The sequence below is a fragment of the Carassius carassius genome, chromosome 7 (genome assembly GCF_963082965.1).
Source record: "Carassius carassius chromosome 7, fCarCar2.1, whole genome shotgun sequence".
Lineage (NCBI taxonomy): Eukaryota > Metazoa > Chordata > Actinopteri > Cypriniformes > Cyprinidae > Carassius > Carassius carassius.
Genome location: NC_081761.1, coordinates 20,225,803 through 20,245,437, shown reverse-complemented (window position 1 = coordinate 20,245,437; position 19,635 = coordinate 20,225,803). Strand labels below are relative to the sequence as shown.

The 19,635-nt window shown below is 37.2% G+C and overlaps 1 protein-coding gene, 1 non-coding gene and 1 pseudogene across 2 annotated transcripts; 1 reads left to right on the top strand and 2 right to left on the bottom strand.

Annotated features, from left to right (window-relative positions):
• On the bottom strand, window positions 1-6,417 carry LOC132143081 (ras-related protein Rab-20-like; annotated as a pseudogene).
• A 3,891-nt stretch (window positions 6,418-10,308) lies between these two features.
• Window positions 10,309-10,472, top strand: LOC132144350 (U1 spliceosomal RNA). Its single transcript, XR_009434343.1, has one exon. It is a non-coding gene; the product is annotated as a U1 spliceosomal RNA (small nuclear RNA).
• A 2,735-nt stretch (window positions 10,473-13,207) lies between these two features.
• On the bottom strand, window positions 13,208-19,635 carry cars2 (cysteinyl-tRNA synthetase 2, mitochondrial). Its single transcript, XM_059554127.1, has 15 exons — window positions 19,143-19,635; window positions 19,008-19,058; window positions 18,643-18,760; window positions 18,439-18,510; window positions 18,249-18,354; window positions 18,055-18,135; window positions 17,659-17,788; window positions 16,671-16,804; window positions 16,468-16,535; window positions 16,308-16,374; window positions 16,060-16,198; window positions 15,525-15,648; window positions 15,303-15,398; window positions 13,783-14,007; window positions 13,208-13,511 (listed from the first exon to the last, which is right to left on the bottom strand). Exons 1-15 carry the CDS (start codon window positions 19,385-19,387, stop codon window positions 13,452-13,454), a joined length of 1,716 nt encoding a protein of 571 aa, XP_059410110.1. The 5' UTR covers window positions 19,388-19,635; the 3' UTR covers window positions 13,208-13,451.

The window sequence follows — 19,635 nt, the reverse complement described above, 5'->3', positions numbered from 1 at the left end:
AAACAGATCAAATAATGTCCATAAAATAAATGGATATTCATGCAAGACTCCAGATGCTCTTCTGCAAATATTTTCATGTGCAACAATCCCCTTTGCTCTTCATCCCCTCTTCATTACAGTCCTCCAAACACAATATTTGGGACTCACTTTGGGAGCATTTTTGAATGATGGATGGCAACACCAGACCAAAGAGTGTCTCAAACATAATATCTACATTAAATCCAGTCTTAGCGCTTGTCACAAAGCACAACTTTTCCACTGGTGGGCTGGTGCCCTCTAGTGCCTTATAGTGAATTATGCGGTTGTATAGCGCTATGGCATCATCCTGACTCACCTGTTTGTGCAAGGGAAAGTCTGGAGGTGTGAGAAAGGATGGAAGATGAAGCAAACTACCCTCTTCTGCCCTGACTTCCTCCAGGGTCAAAACATGGGCTTGAGGATCAGTAAGGTCTGATTTGTTGCCCACAATGCAAATATGCTGTCACTATTGGCTGAGTCAGTGAGAGGTAGGAAGCGATCTTCATCTCCATCTTCGATGTTTGTGACATCATGCGTGAGAATGATGGCTGCATCACCATGACAATACATGGAGCCTAGACCGTGGAATTGTTCATGACCTGATGAAATAAGAAGAACAGAAATACAAATATTAAAGTTTTTTTTTTCTACTTTTAACATTTTCAAAACTTTGCCTTTTTGTTTCTACATTTTACACACAAATCCAAGACTTCCACACACAAAATCCAAAATGCCTCACATCTCTTGCTAAATGAAGCACTGCATTCGAAATATCATAAACACATTTGCAAACACTTTTGCCATAGTACCAATTCCTGTTAGATTTCTGTGTGTTACATAAATAATTGTGTGTTGTGTTTTGCAAAAAGTATTTATGAAATGAGTAAAAGGCAGAGAATTAGCTTTGCAGATTTGGTGTGTAGCTGAATGTCCTGTTTGAGTGTCAGGTTTCAGAAATTGTGTGACAAGTCAAACATTTTGTATCTAAGCAGCTGAAAATAAATAAATAAATAAAACTGTAAAAACTCACAAAGGATGAAATTATTTGATCAAAAATAAAATAAAAACAGTAACAGTGCAAAATATTATTTTGATTTAACTTTTCTTTTTTATGTAATTTATTCATGTGAAGCAAATCTGAATTTTCAGCTGCCATTGCTTTAGTCTTCCTTCCTTTAGTGTCCTCCAGAAATTATTCTAATTTGCTGCTCAATAAACATTTCTTATTATTTATGAATGTTGCAACCAGTTGTGCTGATATGATAACAGCAAGCATTTGAAAAATAAATCTTGTAAATGTCCTTACTGTCACTTTTGATGATTTTAATCCTTGCTGAAAAAAAGGTTTTATCATTTATTTTTATTCTTTTTAAACACAAAACCTTTGAATTGTAGGGCATCATGGTTTCCACAAAACAATTTACAACCCGAATTCCGGAAAAGTTGGGACGTTTTTTAAATTTTAATAAAATGAAAACTAAAGGAATTTCAAATCACATGAGCCAATATTTTATTCACAATAGAACATAGATAACGTAGCAAATGTTTAAACTGATAAATTTTACACTTTTATCCACTTAATTAGCTCATTTAAAATTTAATGCCTGCTACAGGTCTCAAAAAAGTTGGCACGGGGGCAACAAATGGCTAAAAAAGCAAGCAGTTTTGAAAAGATTCAGCTGGGAGAACATCTAGTGATTAATTAAGTTAATTGATATCAGGTCTGTAACATGATTAGCTATAAAAGCTTTGTCTTAGAGAAGCAGAGTCTCTCAGAAGTAAAGATGGGCAGAGGCTCTCCAATCTGTGAAAGACTGCGTAAAAAAATTGTGGAAAACTTTAAAAACAATGTTCCTCAACGTCAAATTGCAAAGGCTTTGCAAATCTCATCATCTACAGTGCATAACATCATCAAAAGATTCAGAGAAACTGGAGAAATCTCTGTGCGTAAGGTACAAGGCCGGAGACCTTTACTGGATGCCCGTGGTCTTCGGGCTCTCAGACGACACTGCATCACTCATCGGCATGATTGTGTCAATCACATTACTAAATGGGCCCAGGAATACTTTCAGAAACCACTGTCGGTAAACACAATCCGCCGTGCCATCAGCAGATGCCAACTAAAGCTCTATCATGCAAAAAGGAAGCCATATGTGAACATGGTCCAGAAGCGCCGTCGTGTCCTGTGGGCCAAGGCTCATTTAAAATGGACTATTTCAAAGTGGAATAGTGTTTTATGGTCAGACGAGTCCAAATTTGACATTCTTGTTGGAAATCACGGACGCCGTGTCCTCCGGGCTAAAGAGGAGGGAGACCTTCCAGCATGTTATCAGCGTTCAGTTCAAAAGCCAGCATCTCTGATGGTATGGGGGTGCATAAGTGCATACGGTATGGGCAGCTTGCATGTTTTGGAAGGCTCTGTGAATGCTGAAAGGTATATAAAGGTTTTAGAGCAACATATGCTTCCCTCCAAACAACGTCTATTTCAGGGAAGGCCTTGTTTATTTCAGCAGGACAATGCAAAACCACATACTGCAGCTATAACAACAGCATGGCTTCGTCGTAGAAGAGTCCGGGTGCTAACCTGGCCTGCCTGCTGTCCAGATCTTTCACCTATAGAGAACATTTGGTGCATCATTAAATGAAAAATACGTCAAAGATGACCACGAACTCTTCAGCAGCTGGAAATCTATATAAGGCAAGAATGGGACCAAATTCCAACAGCAAAACTCCAGCAACTCATAGCCTCAATGCCCAGACGTCTTCAAACTGTTTTGAAAAGAAAAGGAGATGCTACACCATGGTAAACATGCCTCGTCCCAACTATTTTGAGACCTGTAGCAGAAATCAAAATTGAAATGAGCTCATTTTGTGCATAAAATTGTAAACTTTCTCAGTTAAAACATTTGCTATGTTATCTATGTTCTATTGTGAATAAAATATTGGCTCATGTGATTTGAAAGTCTTTTAGTTTTCATTTTATTAAAATTTAAAAAACGTCCCAACTTTTCCGGAATTCGGGTTGTAAGCAAAACAACTGTTTTCAACACTGATAATAATAAGAAATGTTTCCGCAGCAGCAAATCTGCATATTAAAATGATTTCTGAAGGATCATTTCAACTTTGCATTCAGCTTTGCATTACTGGAATAAATTACATCTAGCAATATATTTACAAAAAAAGTCTATCTATCTACCTATCTATCTATCTATTTGGAGAAAGATAATTGTATACAGAACATGACTGTTCATACTGTAACGCAAAGCTCTGGAAGAAAGAAAAAAAAATACCGTAGAGAACAATGAAACTTAAGTTGCTTATTCAGTGATCTTGCCCTCCAATGACCTGTCAACTTGAAAACTAAACTATAAGTGTCAGGATCACTGAGTCAGTAAATTAAAATCACGAACCTGATCGGTCCAATTTCTGACTTCAGAATTCTTATTTGTGTGACATGGAAATAAATGACAGCATATGTGTCACACAACATGAGAGCAGGTAAATAATGCCAACATTTTAATGTTTGGGTTACCTACTTCTTTAATGAAGTAAGTACATTTAGGCCAATCTATTCATTTAGCACACTAACAATTAAATCAAATAATGTTGCATTTTCAACATCATCTCAAGGCCATGATTTGTTTATGGGGTCACTGGAGTGCACATTCAGATGGGAAATTAATTTTCCTCATAGCTACATCTATGGCTTCAGAAATTCATTGACTTTCATTATATGGAAAATTGCAATGAGAAAATGTAACATGATTGTAATATTAACACTTAATGTTTGTACTTCAAAGAACAAAGAAAATCATTTGTGCTTGTGCAAAAGGTTGAGTAAATGTTGACAGAACTTTCTGCTTTTAAATACTCTGCAATGCCTTAGAGTTGCCTTGTAACATAAGTCCATTACTGATGTCATTTTTGTTTCAACAAAGCATATGTGAAAAATGGGTTGGCATATGTGGGTAAGGGTGGGCAATATTATCGGAATCGTATTTGTCGATATAATTATTTTTGTAACTTTATTTTATTTTTATCATCAAAAATAAGAATAAAGAAACAAATTACAAACAATATGACAAATTAAACAAAGACACAAACAAATATATTAATATTAATACAGTAAGTCTATCAAGCAGTAATAAATTGAGTTTAACCATCATGTTTTGATTTTGTCATGATTTTATGATTTTATTTTTGAGTTGTCGAAATATCAGTCAACTTATGTTTTTTCTTGACGTTTTGTGAGTTTTTCTCTTTTAAAGTCATGAAAATGCATGCAAAGTTTCAACACACTGATGTGTTTTAACATGTCCACAATTTTTTTTTACTATTCTATGAAGGTAAAAATGTGCTTTTCCCCACTCATTTCAATAGAGAAAAATATTTTGTCAGCCAAATATGGTAAAAAATTATTTATCTTTTTTTTTTTTTTTTTTATCTGTCTAAAATACTGTTAAACCTATGTTGTTTTTCTTGAAAATTTGTGACTTTTTCTGATTTAGGTTTATGAGCATGCATACAGTTTCAACACGCTGATGTGTTGTGGAATGTACATACAGAAATATTTATACGTTTGTGATGTTCACGTGTCAATTTGACCCAATCACAGATTATTGTAGAAGTAAAAAAATACAAAATATACATTTTTCAAGTTATAGAAGTTTAGTTGTATGAAAATGTAAAATATTATATATATATATATATATATATATATATATATATATATATATATATATATATATATATATATATATATATATATATATATATATATATATATATATATACTGTATATAATTTTCTAAATATTTATCAAGTAGACATCCTATTCAGAAATAGTTAGGGCAGCAACTTTAATATTTGATTTGAATTCAATCTCTAAAACATATCAAACATAAATATAGAATAAGACTGTGTTTAGCACCACATCACAAATGGAGAATCTACCGCTATTTATCTATTGCCCTGTCTTAAACCTTTCAAATGATATATAGTTTGTCAAGATTACTTAGGTTTAGACCAAGATATTATCGTAAAAATAAAGTGGAATTGCAAAGATCCCACAGGTTTGGGTGAAGGGCATTCAAAAATAGTGGTTAAAAATATTTTTATAAATCATAAATTCAGATTATTTGTAATGTTTGAAAAGTATTGATATTAAAAGTTAATTGATTGTACTTGATTTTATTTAAATTTTTTCATACATTTTGTGGAATTACATTGAATCCAATACGGGTCAATTTTACCCGGACAAAACAGGAAGTCACCTGTTTTTGAACAGAACATGAGGGTTTAAAAGGGGTTATAATAAAAAGGGGTTGGGGGGGGGGGGGTCTAATAAAAGGTGTTAAATAATTACAGTGCAATTATACAATTTTTAGAGGCGGAAGACGGTGTAAAGTCATTACTATCAGCTGAGCCATACTATCATGGCTACGAAGACATGTTAATCTCATTGACATGTTAAGATAAAGGCCAGAACAATCAAATAGGCATATGCTTTTGCTTTAATCTTAAACTTGTCTTTAAACACACACACACACAGTTTAAATAGTTTGATGGTATACAACATTTAGATCTGTTGCTTGCATTCAGCAAACGTGCATGAAGATGTGCTTCCCATCAGTGACTGCTAAAATTCCGTGTACACATTTCCACATTATTGGTGGAAATACTAAGATTGCAAAATCCTGCAAAGAACAGGAGACAACTGCAGTCATTGATGCAATGTCAGAGTAATCCCTTCCCTTTTTTTCCCACTTAGGCTACTGATTAGAAACTGGAAAAAGATAAAAATGGGCAAAAAAAAAAATCCACATAAATATAGTACATTTTGGCAGATCATGTTCAACTAGATTTATTTAGATTAATGATTCTCCGTGTCATAAAATCAGGGATATTCAGGAACTTACAAGACTATGCTTGTCACTTGATTTCAACATAATCACATGTGGATCATGTAATCTCTTGAACAAACCAAGATATCAAATTCTAAATATCACGTTTAACTAGTTCTTGTAAATAATAAAAAAATAATAATAATAAAATAAAATTAATATGTGTGTGTTTATATATATATTGGTTCTCTCTAGAAACAATAACTATTACTAACCTATTCATTTCATGTTTTCCAAATGCACCTTTAACTGCAGGTTTCTGCATTGGATTATCTCCGTTGAATTGGCCAAAACATCAACCTTACCCGCTGTATCCCAGATAGAGATGTTGTACGGACCCCACTGCTTCAGGAAGAACACTCCGCTGATTTTCCTTAAGTTTCCTTGAAGCAATTCTCTCTGTGTACCTGTGCAGGAGGGACGTTTTCCCTACATTCATGTATCCCAGGATTACAATTTTAATATCAGGCTTTCTCATTTTCCTAGGAGCAGGCATGGGTCAAAGTTGAAAGGTCAGTGATAACACAATTATCTAAAAATTATAGACTTCCAAATCCGCGATCCATAACAGATGCGCGTCACAAGCGGTTCTTGACTCGAGAAGGAGTCAGTCTATTGTTCGTTATCTGTCTCGGCTCGGTGTTCATCTTCAGTTCTCTCTTCACAGCAGTTCGGTCAGTGTACTGTTTGAGTGCATGCATTACTCCGGGATATTGGTTAGTTTTAACTCGGAGGGAGTGTCAGCCACATTCAAAAAGTTAACAGCTTAAGTCATTTGTGGATTAATGCGTATTAGAGATGCAAACCGTTTAAAAAGATTCAGTTCGATTTGGTGAACTGGTTCAAAAAGATCCGGTTACATCGAATGATTCGTTCGCGAACCGGATATGACAAACTGCTTTGTTTTGAACTCTCACAACAGACACGTAAGAGAAGACAATGCTGAATGAAGTCGTAGTTTTTGCTATTTTTGGACCAAAATGTATTTTCAATGCTTCACCCTCTGATGTCACATGGACTACTTTGAAGATGTTTTTCTTACCTTTCTGGACATGGACAGTATACCGTACACACAGCTTCAATGGAGGGACTGAGAGCTCTCGGACTAGATCTAAAATATCTTAAACTGTGTTCCGAAGATAAACGGAGGTCTTACTGGTTTGGAACGACATGAGGGTGAGTTATTAATGACATAATTTTGCTATTTGGGTGAACTAACCCTTTAAGGAGCAGATCTCAGAGGGTCTTCTCGGCTCTAGCAAGTTGAAATTGACTTGTTTGTGCCTGAACATGAACATAAACGTTACTTTTGAAAGAGCATCGGTGCTCTAGCCTGGTTAAAACCAGACCCTTTTCAGTTGAAACTGAGTTAGGGTCTAGCAAAGCCTATTAGACGTCTCGTTTCTAAAGGGGCGTCACCGACGGACCTCGTTCAAATGCCTCTGGGCGCAATTGGATAGACCTAAAACCAATCAGAGCGATGAAGGAGATGACGTATGCAGAGCGAATCCAGAGCGAATCCAGTCGGTAAGACAGCGATAACATCTTTTTTAGATATGAAGGCTTCAAGTGTTGTTCTTTGCTCGGGTTTTAACGCAAAGTTAAAGTTTAAATCAATTATAACAGACGCGATAGCAGTTTCGAACAAATGTTCCTCTGCAGCATCCATCTTTGTAATGTACAAAATCTGCTTTACAATCGTTGCGCTGTCGTCATCGTGTAAACCCCGCCTCAACGTTTCTGATTGGTGCCGCGATTTCGGCGGCACAGAAACGAGCTAGATAGTCCTCTTTGCCAGACTATTCTGTAGAGAGAATTGAAATTCGCCGGAAGTAGTCTGGGTTTTCCCAGGCTATCTGTGCTCTGCTCCCACTGAAAATTCACTTCTAGCAATGACGAAACAGGAAACTTAAAACCAATGGCCGCACAATGCAAAAAAAGTCCAGATTTAAATGTCGTCACACAAAAGACCAAAGCAAGGAGATTCGATTTATTATTATTATTTTTAAATCACTTGGATCTTATAAATCAATATTTACTCTTCCTATCCTATTTATGTTTGTTTTATATAGGAATGTAAGTTACAAGACAATGTCTACCTAATTCATAATGAATATTGACACTTTTTTTTTTGATACTGACATATTTCATCTTTATTCTTCCCCATTTAAAGAAAAAACGTTTCACAGATGTCTTTAGGGAGCCTCTTCATAATGCCTTAAGATATCAAAGGACAAATCTTCCCAGAAAACATGTTGTGAACAGAAACAAAATCTGCACACAAGTTTTGAACCAAACAACATAAAATAAAATGTATAATTTTGCTCCAACTTGTAACATTACTATGGTTAGCAAACCATATTCCATTATTGTGGTGTATCGGGATAATGTGTAATTCATGATGTGCATTCATTGGTTCCTATGCTTGGGGAGAGGGTATTTAAGTCACGTGATGTGATTTGCACGTGTGGTTGATGTGATGTAATCTGCCTGTGACCTGAACACCAGTAAAGCATGCGTTTGATGGCATTTGGTTTTGCCTCGTGAATATATGACATAAATTGGCGACGAGGATAAATGTGAGAGGACATGGCGCAAATCGGAAGATTAGATGAATATAAACCAGAAAATGAGTCCTGGTCTGCGTATATTGAATGAGCAGAATTGTTCATGATGGCAAATGACGTGGATGATACGAAGCAAGTAGCGACTTTGCTTAGTGCTGTGGGAGCGTCCACATATGGATTACTACGGAATCTGGTTCAGCCTGCAAAGCCAAAGGATAAAACGTTTGAAGAAATGGTGGACATTCTTAAGGCCCATTTTGAACCAAAGCCGTTGATAATAGCTGAACGCTTCCGATTTCAGCGCTGTGTTCAAAAGCCCCATGAAACTGTGTCCCAGTATGTTGCTGAACTGAAACAATGTGCATCTAAGTGTGACTTTGGTGCAAGTTTGGATGAGTCTCTACGTGATCGTTTTGTTAGCGGAATCCAAAGTGAAGCATGTCAACGAAGATTGCTTTCGGAAGACACACTCACTTTTGCCCGGGCATTTGAAATTGCTCTCAGCATGGAAACCGCAGCTCGAGATATGCAACAACTGAGGAGAACATAGGATTTAGCGGCAAACGTGCATAAGGTAACTGAGAAGACTGTTTATAAGCAGAGACAATTATGCTATCGTTGTAAAGGATAAAAAAAACATAATGCTCAGGAATGTTATTTTAAAAATTCTAAATGTCACAATTGTGGGAAGATTGGGCATATAAAGAGAGCTTGTAAAGTTAAAGTGAAGTCGCATCTCAACAGTAGATCTGCTGAACAACATAACAAGCATAAAGTAACAGCTTATATGTATGCTGAAGAGCCCGAACTGGAAATGTTTTCCATGTTAAGTGATACTGAGAAACAGCCTTTCCGAGTGAATTTTACTGTGAATCAGCAGGATTTATTGATGGAAATTGATACAGGAGCGGCTGTAAGCATCATTTCACAACAAGTGTATAAACAATCGTTTGCCCATGTGCCACTGGAGGGAGCTAGAGTAAAGTTAAAGACCTACACCGGTGAATGCATTCCAGTATTGGGTCAATTCACAACTACTGTACAATATGAGGATCAAGTGAACGAGTTACCACTAATTGTAGTAGAAGGGGATGGTCCAAACCTGTGTGGTAGGAACTGGCTCCAGAAAGTAAAATTGAATTGGAAAATAATTCGATTTGTGAGTCAAGCTAAGCAGCCTGGGTCTATTCAAGAAGTGCTGGACAAGTATAGTGAAGTCTTTAAGGATGAGCTGGGCACTCTAAAGGACAAATTAAAGCTACTATTTCAGTGAAATCAGATGTTCCACCCAAGTTTTTTAAAAATCGTCCTCTCCCTTTTGCTATGAAAGAACGTGTGGAGAAGGAAATTGAAAGACTTGAAAAAGCCAATGTTATATCTCCAGTAAAATACAGTGAGTGGGCTGCTCCAGTTGTCCCTGTTATAAAAAAAGATTCCACAATTCGCTTATGCGGAGACTACAAAGTCACTGTTAATCAAGCTGCCAATACTGAAGTGTATCCCTTGCCACGGATTGAGGAAGTTTTAGCCACTTTGAGTGGAGGGAAGTTGTTTTCCAAGATTGACTTGGCACAGGCATATCAACAGGTCTTACTGGATAATGATTCTAAGAAGTATACGACAATCAACACCCACAAGGGATTATATGTGTATAATCGTCTTGCTTTTGGCATCAGTTCAGCCCCTTCCATTTTCCAACGGATAATGGAAAATTTGATGAAAGATTTGAAAGTGATTGTGTATTTGGATGATTTGTTGATCACAGGTCAAGATGGGCAAGAACATCTAACAAACCTTTGCAAAGTCTTACAGCGTCTGCGATACTTACCTGGCAGGGGAGACACCATGATCAAGAAGGCGGTTCACCCAGGGCGAGGCTTGTCCATTGCACTCCGGCCATGCTGACCCCTGCGAATTCCCCAAATGTGGGAATCTCGACTGCATAATTTATGGTAGTGGGGGACTGCATTCGCGCTCTCCCCTGAATGGGGAAGTCGTGGCCTAATGGTTAGAGAGTCGGACTCCCAATCGAAAGGTTGTGAGTTCGAGTCCCGGGCTGGCAGGAATTGTGGGTTGGGGGAGTGCATGTACAGTTCTCTCTCCACCTTCAATACCACGACTTAGGTGCCCTTGAGCATGGCATCGAACCCCCAACTGCTCCCCGGGCGCTGCAGCATAAAAATGGCTGCCCACTGCTCCGGGTGCGTGCTCACAGTGTGTGTGTGTGTTCACTGCTCTGTGTGTGTTAATTTCGGATGGGTTTAATGCAGAGCACAAATTCTGAGTATGGGTCACCATACTTGGCTGAATGTCACGTCACTTTCACTTTCAAGACTCAGGCTTAAGAGTGAAGGAATGTAAGTGTGAGTGGGGACAAACACGAATTGAATACCTGGGCCATGTGATCGATGAAAAAGGAGTGTATCCAACGAAAGACAAGGTGAGAGCTATTCAAGATGCACCAGCACCCTCAAATGTGAAGGAACTGCGAGCCTTTTTAGGCCTGGTAAATTATTATGGACGTTTTGTACCACATCAGAGCACGGTGTTGGCACCATTGTATAGACTGTTGAAAGAACAAGTTGCTTGGTGCTGGGAAAAAAAAGAACAAGGTGCTTTCAACAGGTGTAAAGAACTGCTCACCAGTGACCAAGTGTTGGTACATTATGATCCGCAATTGCCTTTGACTTTAGCATGTGATGCCTCTGCTTATGGAATTGGTGCAGTGATTCAGCACATCATGCCAAATGGTGAGGAACATCCCATTGCATATGCTTCACGTACTTTGTCACCTGCTGAAAAGAAATATTCACAGATTGAGAAGGAAGCATTGAGTGTGATTTATGGAGTAAAAAAATTCCATCAATATCTTTGGGGAAGATCCTTTAATTTGATAACTGATCATAGACCATTAGTGACTCTGTTTGGTGAACATAAGCACTTCCCAATGATGGCTGCCGCTCGCATTCAGCGGTGGGCTATAATTTTGTCGGCATATGATTATCATATCATGTATCGCAAGGCAGAAAGTCATGGAAATGCAGATGGTTTGTCACGAATTCCATTACCTGAAATTACGGATGTAGGAACAGAAGCCATTTCAGCAAATATCAACACTCTTTTGACAAACCATCTTCAAGAAGCCCCTCTAAATGCAGCACAGATTGCCAGAATGACAAGAACAGATCATGAACTTTCTAAAGTTTTCCGTTATGTCATGGAAGGTTGGCCAATGGAAGTGTCAGATGCTTTGAAAGTATTCTATGCAAAAAGAGATGAACTATCAGTGGAACAGGGATGTCTGTTATGGGGCACACGAGTGATTGTACCATTCAAATTTCGAAAACCAGTGTTACATGAAATTCATTCAGGACACCCTGGCATTGTTAAAATGAAAGCTCTGACTCGTAAATATGTGTGGTGGCCAAAAATTGATACGGATATAGAAAGAGTTTGCAAAGAGTGTCAAATCTGTCAACAAGAACAAAGAATGCCAAGTCACGTCCCTCTTCATCCATGGGAATTCCCGGGTGAGTGTTGGAAAAGGTTGCATGTTGATCTTGCTGGTCCTTTCCTGAACAACATGTTTATGATCATTGTTGATGCTCATTCTAAGTGGTTAGAAGTTTTTCGTATGCCACAGATTACTTCTCAAGCTACAATTACCAGATTGAAGAGATTGTTTGCTGCATATGGATTACCTGAACAAATAGTGACTGACAATGCAACTACTTTTACTTCTGAGGAATTCCAAAGATTTGTGAAGCAGAATGGTATTATGCATACCAGGAGTGCACCAAAACACCCAGCAACCAATGGATTGGCGGAAAGATATGTCCAGACGTTTAAGATGGGTATGAAGAAATTGTCTAATGAACAAATGTGCATTGATGATAGACTATCTTTATTTTTATTGCGATATCGCACAACGCCTAATTGTACCACAGGTCAGTCACCTTCTGATTTATTTTTAAAGAGACACATTCGCACCAGGTTGGACTTCCTGAAACCAAACATTCATGAAACTGTTCGCAGAAAACAGTATTTGCAGAAAAATCAACATGATTATCGGGCAAGAGAGAGATCCTTTGCTGTGGATGATTCTGTTTTCCTGCGAAGTACAGTGGGAGGAGATCCGAAGTGGCTATCTGGAGTGATTACACAACAAGCCCAATATGCTGACCCCAATGATCAAGATTCTGGATTTGCTGGAACGTCAGTAGGTACATTTGACTCTGAGATACCTTCCGAACCTCTGGTTCCAGGTCCAGTGGGTCTGCGTCGCTCTAAACGGACTATTAAATTGCCACAGCGTTTTAGAAATTGAGAATTTGAACTAATGTGGTGTTTTTGAATGTGGTGTATGGGTCTTAATGGGGGAGGTAATGTGGTGTATCGGGATAATGTGTAATTCATGATGTGCATTCATTGGTTCCTATGCTTGGGGAGAGGGTATTTAAGTCACGTGATGTGATTTGCACGTGTGGTTGATGTGATGTAATCTGCCTGTGACCTGAACACCAGTAAAGCATGCGTTTGATGGCATTTGGTTTTGCCTCGTGAATATATGACAATTATGATCATCATCAGACAGTGGAGGTCCATAACAATCCTTGACTTAAGTCATTTCTCTATCAGAACACTTGAAAAATCTCCTTTAGTTTGTCCCAATGTCCTTTACTTAGACAAATATCATACAAAAGGTTTTTAAATTAAGTATTTAGCTAAGAACAGATTTATTTTATTAACAATTACAATCATTATCATGAGACACAAGATGTGGTTATGATTTCTAGTGGTGTTACAGCTTTAGTTGCATTACAGAACTAATAATTTTTTGGAAGGCTTTTCAGTAAAATTAATTTCTTTAAAGAGAAGAAAAACTTTACAAAGAGTCACCACTGAAATGCTACAAATAGCTTGTTTTCTAACAGATAACATTTGGTCCCACTTCAGTAAGTGGTTAATTATTCCTTGTCTCTCCTCTTCTTGTTATTTCCCATGTGGAGTTTGTACCTCTATCCTGAAACCAAAAATCCAAATTCAGCAATGTAAACCACAGCAAGTCTTACAGTGTGCTTTCTCAGAAGGCGCTGGATGGTCTTACAAGAGTTCAACGGTTTAATAAAGAACATGCAGAGAAAATTAGCATTATATGGATAAACAAATGTTTGGTGACTTTGGTGATGTTTGAAAATCAAAAGGTATTTCTAAAGTGTACCATGCTTAAATAATAACCATGAATTTTCCTTTAAACGCTCTTCTACATTTAGTGTAACAGGATGAAATCTTACCTTAATGTGGACTCCAAGAGGTGCTAGATTATTCCTCAAGGCATCACAGGCCTTCAGCAAGGGCACTCTGTCTAGCTGTGGATGCCTTTTCTGAATTTCAGATCCAGTGTGGGGTTCTTGTGGAGCTTGATCTTCCACAGAAAGAGCGAATTTACGAACCTCACTCCGAAAATGCACCAATTCCTCTACCACATTATTGAAAACTCCAGAGGAATCATGGTCTTCCTAAGGGATACAGAGTACAAAAGATTTAAAATGTTGCGGTGATTTAATTTTATTAAGAAAAAGGATGTCAATGCCTACAACATTTTTGGTCATTTTGTTCTTGAGATTTACACATATACCAGGTTACTTATACCCTTTATACCAATGAGTCTCATATTTACATAATGTTTTTACTGTTAGTTATGATGGAAGGCTATTGTGAAATTACATAAATTCTGTTGCAATAAGAGGATCATTGCAATGTTTGCTCAGTAGACATTACTGTGTTTGGCTAATAGCTTCCTATTGGCTAATCCTTGTTGATCCTGGAACAACATAATCAACCAATCAGAATCGAGGGATACGTTTTCAAGAAATGTAAGTTTTAGGCTTACACAGTCAGGGTTAAATGCTTCTACACCCTTGTTATTCACTTATCAATTCCCTCTGATTTTAGGAATAAATTATGCATAGGTTTAGGTTTAGGGGTAGGGACTGGGTTAAGTCTATATTTCTGGACCGTAATGTTGATCCAGGAACATGGCGACCGTGTTTACCATATTTGATGTGTTCTATGTATGTGCTTTAATCATAGTTTGTGTGTGAATAAAAGCCTGTATTTAAATCTGTTCATATAAATTATATAAAGCAATTGTGTCATTCCATAGGTCTCGACTCAATTCCATTACTTTTATAATTTCTTTATGTAACTTTTTTGGTTGCATAGACTTTCAATGCATGGGCAAAAGAATGAGAGAATATAAAAATTATAGCACATTAAATCTTGGTGCTTTTTTTGCCCCAAGTGCCCATTAATTTCCGACCCTGATGTATTTCCTATATCTGTACATTACAGAAATTATTGAGATGGTGCCAATAGCACCCGATTCGAGGACCCCCCCCCCCCCCCATCGCTCTCCCACTTTGCTTCCTGTCTGCTCTGATTGGTGCAAAATTTGGCAAAATGGCAAAAAAACTATCTTTCAAAACAAACAAAAAAATAATTCATTTTTGAAAACCAAAGAATCTCGCAATCAAGAATATCTATTACCTACTGAATAAAAATGGTTGAAATTATTTTGTTCCTTCCATCTATTCATCTATCCTTAAAGCTGCTTTGTGAAAGTTCTGTGCCACAGAGTGGAATTGCTAATAATGACCATTTCACAATGAGTTGAGAAAATTAGCCTCATGCACTGTTTGTTCAAGCGGGCAGTCCTGCTTCTGTACATCACTGAACATTAAATTACACTAGGATTAGGTGAAGTATTTTAACATGAAAATACATACATTAGTTTTAATGTTTGATCTTTTACCTTTATGTCCAATAGATCAACTCCAAAAACTCCCATGATTTCCCTGACATAGGACAGCATGGCTCCAAAAACAGCAGGACTCCTCGGCCCATCAACCTTCAAACACATTTTTTTTTTCATCTCTGACTAATAAATATAAATCTAAAACATATAATTAAAGATGTACAATTTTGTACAATGACAAAGAATTTGAGGCCTCAGTGAGCTACCCTATGATGTTACCTTAGCAGTAGGCTGAAGCTGACAGTTGCCATGGTGAATGAGGCTCATAATGGCATCCACAGTTTTTGGGGTGTCAAAATCATCAGCAAGTGCTTTCCGAACACTGGACTGTGTAGCAGACAACCTTGACCGAACAAAGACAGAGGAGAAAAAAGAAGTTGGAGACATTTTCATCATCAGCTCTTCTAGGCTACATTCACACAGTTAAATGTTTGGGAATATTAAACATATTTATTAAGAGGTGTGATTCTATAATTGTTCTGTTCATGGAGTCAAGCCCCTTTTATATTCTCACTATAGCTGTGAATGACACCAGAACACTACTGATAGTGTAAGAAGTAACTATCAAAGATGGTGGGATGTTTTATCCCAGCAGATACAAGCTTACAGCTCAATTTTATTTTTCAATGAGTATAAGGCACTTACAGACCACAAAACTGGATTTAAATCCTTTGCATGAGACACAGCTCATATATCAGTCTCTGCACTCTACCTTCAAAGCGTATATTAGACCATGAATGTGATGGGTCTTTACCTCTCCCAGAGAATTCCCTCCTCTATAGGCTGGCACTGTAAGTGGCCCTGCATGTAGGCCTGTGCATTGTGGCAGAAGGCAGAGATGGTGGACAGGGTAGATCGGGCTTCATTCATGCTTGCATCACTATAGTCGATTGCTGGAAGGTTTAAAAGACCCACAGGAAATGTAAAATATCTGCCCTTATTTGCTGCAAAACAGCAGGAGTATTACTTTCAGGAGTCCCTTTCAGCATGTAACACACATACCTGATCTGTATCGGGTCAGAAGGCAGAAAACTCGAAACTCATTTGCAGTGTAAGATTTCAGAAAATCCTAGATTATGAAGAGAGTTAGATTTAAAACAACTGTGATGTATCAATAATATGACACATAATTACACACTTCTATATCAGTATTACTTGTTACCTTTATAGTTACATAATTCTTCAAGGATTTTGACATCTTCTCTACGTTTCCTTTCAAATGAAGGTGCCCTTGAAAACAACGTTTTTATTACATTTTCTTCCAAGTCAGCAACGATAAAACTAAATCTGCACAGATCCTGTTACAGTGTGCAATCTATAATTTTACAACTAATACTACTTAAACCAGAAAACTAAGGGCATTACCGGAGTGCAGGAAGTAGTTCCCCCATTGTTCACACTGATGATATGCCTCAGACTGGGCAATCTCATTCTCATGATGTGGGAAGGCAAGGTCAATTCCTCCAGAGTGGATGTCCAACTGACTTCCAAAAACTGAACTGCAGATAAGAGCAAACAAGTGTTTATGCAAATTACAATTTCATTATGTGATTCTTTTTCATGTTTTCTTTGATGGGGTAAGATTGCATAATACATTCTAATGTACATTTCTGTTGTCTTTAATAAATGGGCAATTTTACTACATCTGTTGTCCATCCCTAGACATCCATTCCTCATCCATAAAGAGGGGCTTGTCACTTCTTTATTTTATACCTACATCTGTAAAAATACGTTTGCATGTCTCCTACAACTGATTACATACCTGCTGCCACAAAGTCCATGAATTTACATGGATATGTGAAGACATAAATAACGCTTCTTGTAAACAACTTTAAGCATTTCAGTAATAAAAGTCTCTAATATTGACAATGCATGCACCACGAAGCGCAACAGTTATTGGCATGGCATTAATCGAGAAGGTTTTACAAATCCACTTTTGGATTGAGCCAGTGGTGTATTAAGCAATTAAACTGCAATAAACTACCTCACCATCTTTGATGTCAAAAAAACAGTGAGTCTTGCGGAGAAAAAAAAAACAGACATTCTAGATTTGGACAGCAATAAAATCACTGACTAATACCTCTAAATGTTGAAATTACATAGACGTACACATAAATAATTACCATGCAAACAGGGCTTAAAGACCTACTGAAAACTGCCTTAACTTATAATGGGGTAAACCTCCATTATGTTGTGATTCTGTATGAACAGTGGATACATTTCTTCAAGCTACTGCCTTAAACTGTGTATACACAGAGTAAATGTACCATTGACATCCATTTAAAATCAGACAACATCAAAGCAATGCAAAAATACCATCATACAGTGGTATTTGGTTTGACAGAGTAAAAACCTAGCAATTGTAGAACATTCAATGTGCCAGCCAGGTCTTCCTTGTCCCCAAGGTGATTCCCAATGAGGTTCATGTGGTTTGGATGCTTTCCACAGAGCAAAATCCCTTGGATCTCTTTTATCCTGAGCCCCTAAAATACAAGAAACTGTTAATTACTCAACATTATTAAGCTCAGCTTCTAATACATTTTAATTATGAAAAATGTACTTCTCTTAACTATAGACACATTTTTTTACAATAATATGATTTTAGTTTATTATTCAAGTCCAATAAATATATATAATATATACATATATAAATGTGGAAAAATGTGTGCTTAAAGACTGAGGAAACTATTAACATTTACTGTTATTGATGATGGAGATCTCCAAGGAAAACAAAATATCATAAACATACCCAGCTCCCCAACAATCCCTCCAAGGTTCACAAGTTTGCCATAGCGGTTACCAATCGACTGAGTGTCAAAGTAGACGTTGCCTGGACCAACAAATAATTTTGGATAGTCAGTTTCATCTTCTTTTCACTGTTGGGGAAAACAATTAAACAAGAAAGCCTTGACCTTTAAGTGTCAACAAAACAGACAGTGGCACCTTGACTTGTGACATAGGCATGTCCATTTCCAATAATACGCTTTATAAAAGCTACAATCTGGGGTATGTTGTCTGTCACCCTCATGTATACAGCTGGAGGAAGAACCTGAACAAATGAACAAAGATCAGTCAAATAGGTGTAAATATTTTAGACAAGATAAACCCCAAACCAACAAAAGTGGTGATTTACCCGCAGTGCTTGCATGTCCCTCTTAAACTCTTCCTCATGCATTCTTGCTAAGACTGTGGGCGAGATGTTCTGCTGAAAAATATATAAAATAAAAACTGTCTTAAATGTCTTAAAATTGCTACATTTTAACATCCACATAAATGACTGATCTTGTATTTACTAAAACAGAAGTTAAACAATATATTATTATCAGTTGACACTTACCTCAAGGCTTCGTTGTATTATTTTATCATCAATGTCAGTGATGACCATGACGTGGATGACATTAATTTCAAAAATTCTGGACAAGATCCTTTGCAGAATGTCAAATCTGACATATGAGCTGCAAGCAAGGAAGAAAAAAATGGGATGAATAAGTAAAAATTAATATAATCTAATAACAGGTACTTTTTTTGGAATCTGATTGCAAAATCAAGATTACATGTAATCTGTCACTAGAACAAAAAATGTCTAAACCTACCACCTAAAATATTAATTAAAAACTCTATCTCAATAATACTAAAATTACACTACAACAAACTGTGCTTCTTTCAACGTTCTGCATCTAGTTATCAAGCAGAAAAACTTACCACGCATGACCGAGATGGGCATGGTCATAAACAGTAGGTCCACAGCTATACCTGGAAGTAACAGAACAACGTGTATAACGTTAATGTACATGTAAGAACATCTCAATTGACGTTATGGACCAACATTTACCTTACCAGGTAGCAATTCTTTCTTGTGCCAAAACCAGAGGTTCTTTCTGCTTGGTGAGACTGTTGTAAGTCTTCACACCGGTGTCAAACCCCGCTGGTTTTATCCACTTTCCCTCCGCTCTGCTGCATATATTACAACTGGACAGCAATGATGCTTTTGTAACACCATTATGAATCCGATGCCCGATTCTAAAGCCAGAATTAAGCAATCTTGCATTTGCAATCAATGCTAAAGAAAGCCTCATTTTCATCTTATTGCATTTGGTGGTTATAACAGTAATAAAGATGTTGCATAACCTTGACGATCAATAACAGATTTTAGCGTTTTCCGATTTGGATTAGTGACGTGTAGATTTATCCATCTGTTCAAAGTCTAACATGTGTCTACACGATCTGTTTCTTTTCAGTGTCATCACACGGAAAGCTACTTGTAAGAGTCTCAACACACTGTCACATCTCTCTCGGCTGTTTTGCAGTGGGTTCTTCTTCTACTATTACT

Excerpts from the sequence above, each read along its gene's own strand:
- cars2 (XM_059554127.1), bottom strand. The coding sequence starts at position 19,387 with ATGAAAATGAGGCTTTCTTTAGCATTGATTGCAAATGCAAGATTGCTT. Across the intron at positions 18,761-19,007 it reads GCCCATCTCGGTCATGCGTG|CTCATATGTCAGATTTGACA; the intron begins GTAAGTTTTTCT and ends CCTTGCTTGCAG. Across the intron at positions 15,399-15,524 it reads AGCTTCAGCCTACTGCTAAG|GTTGATGGGCCGAGGAGTCC; the intron begins GTAACATCATAG and ends ATGTGTTTGAAG.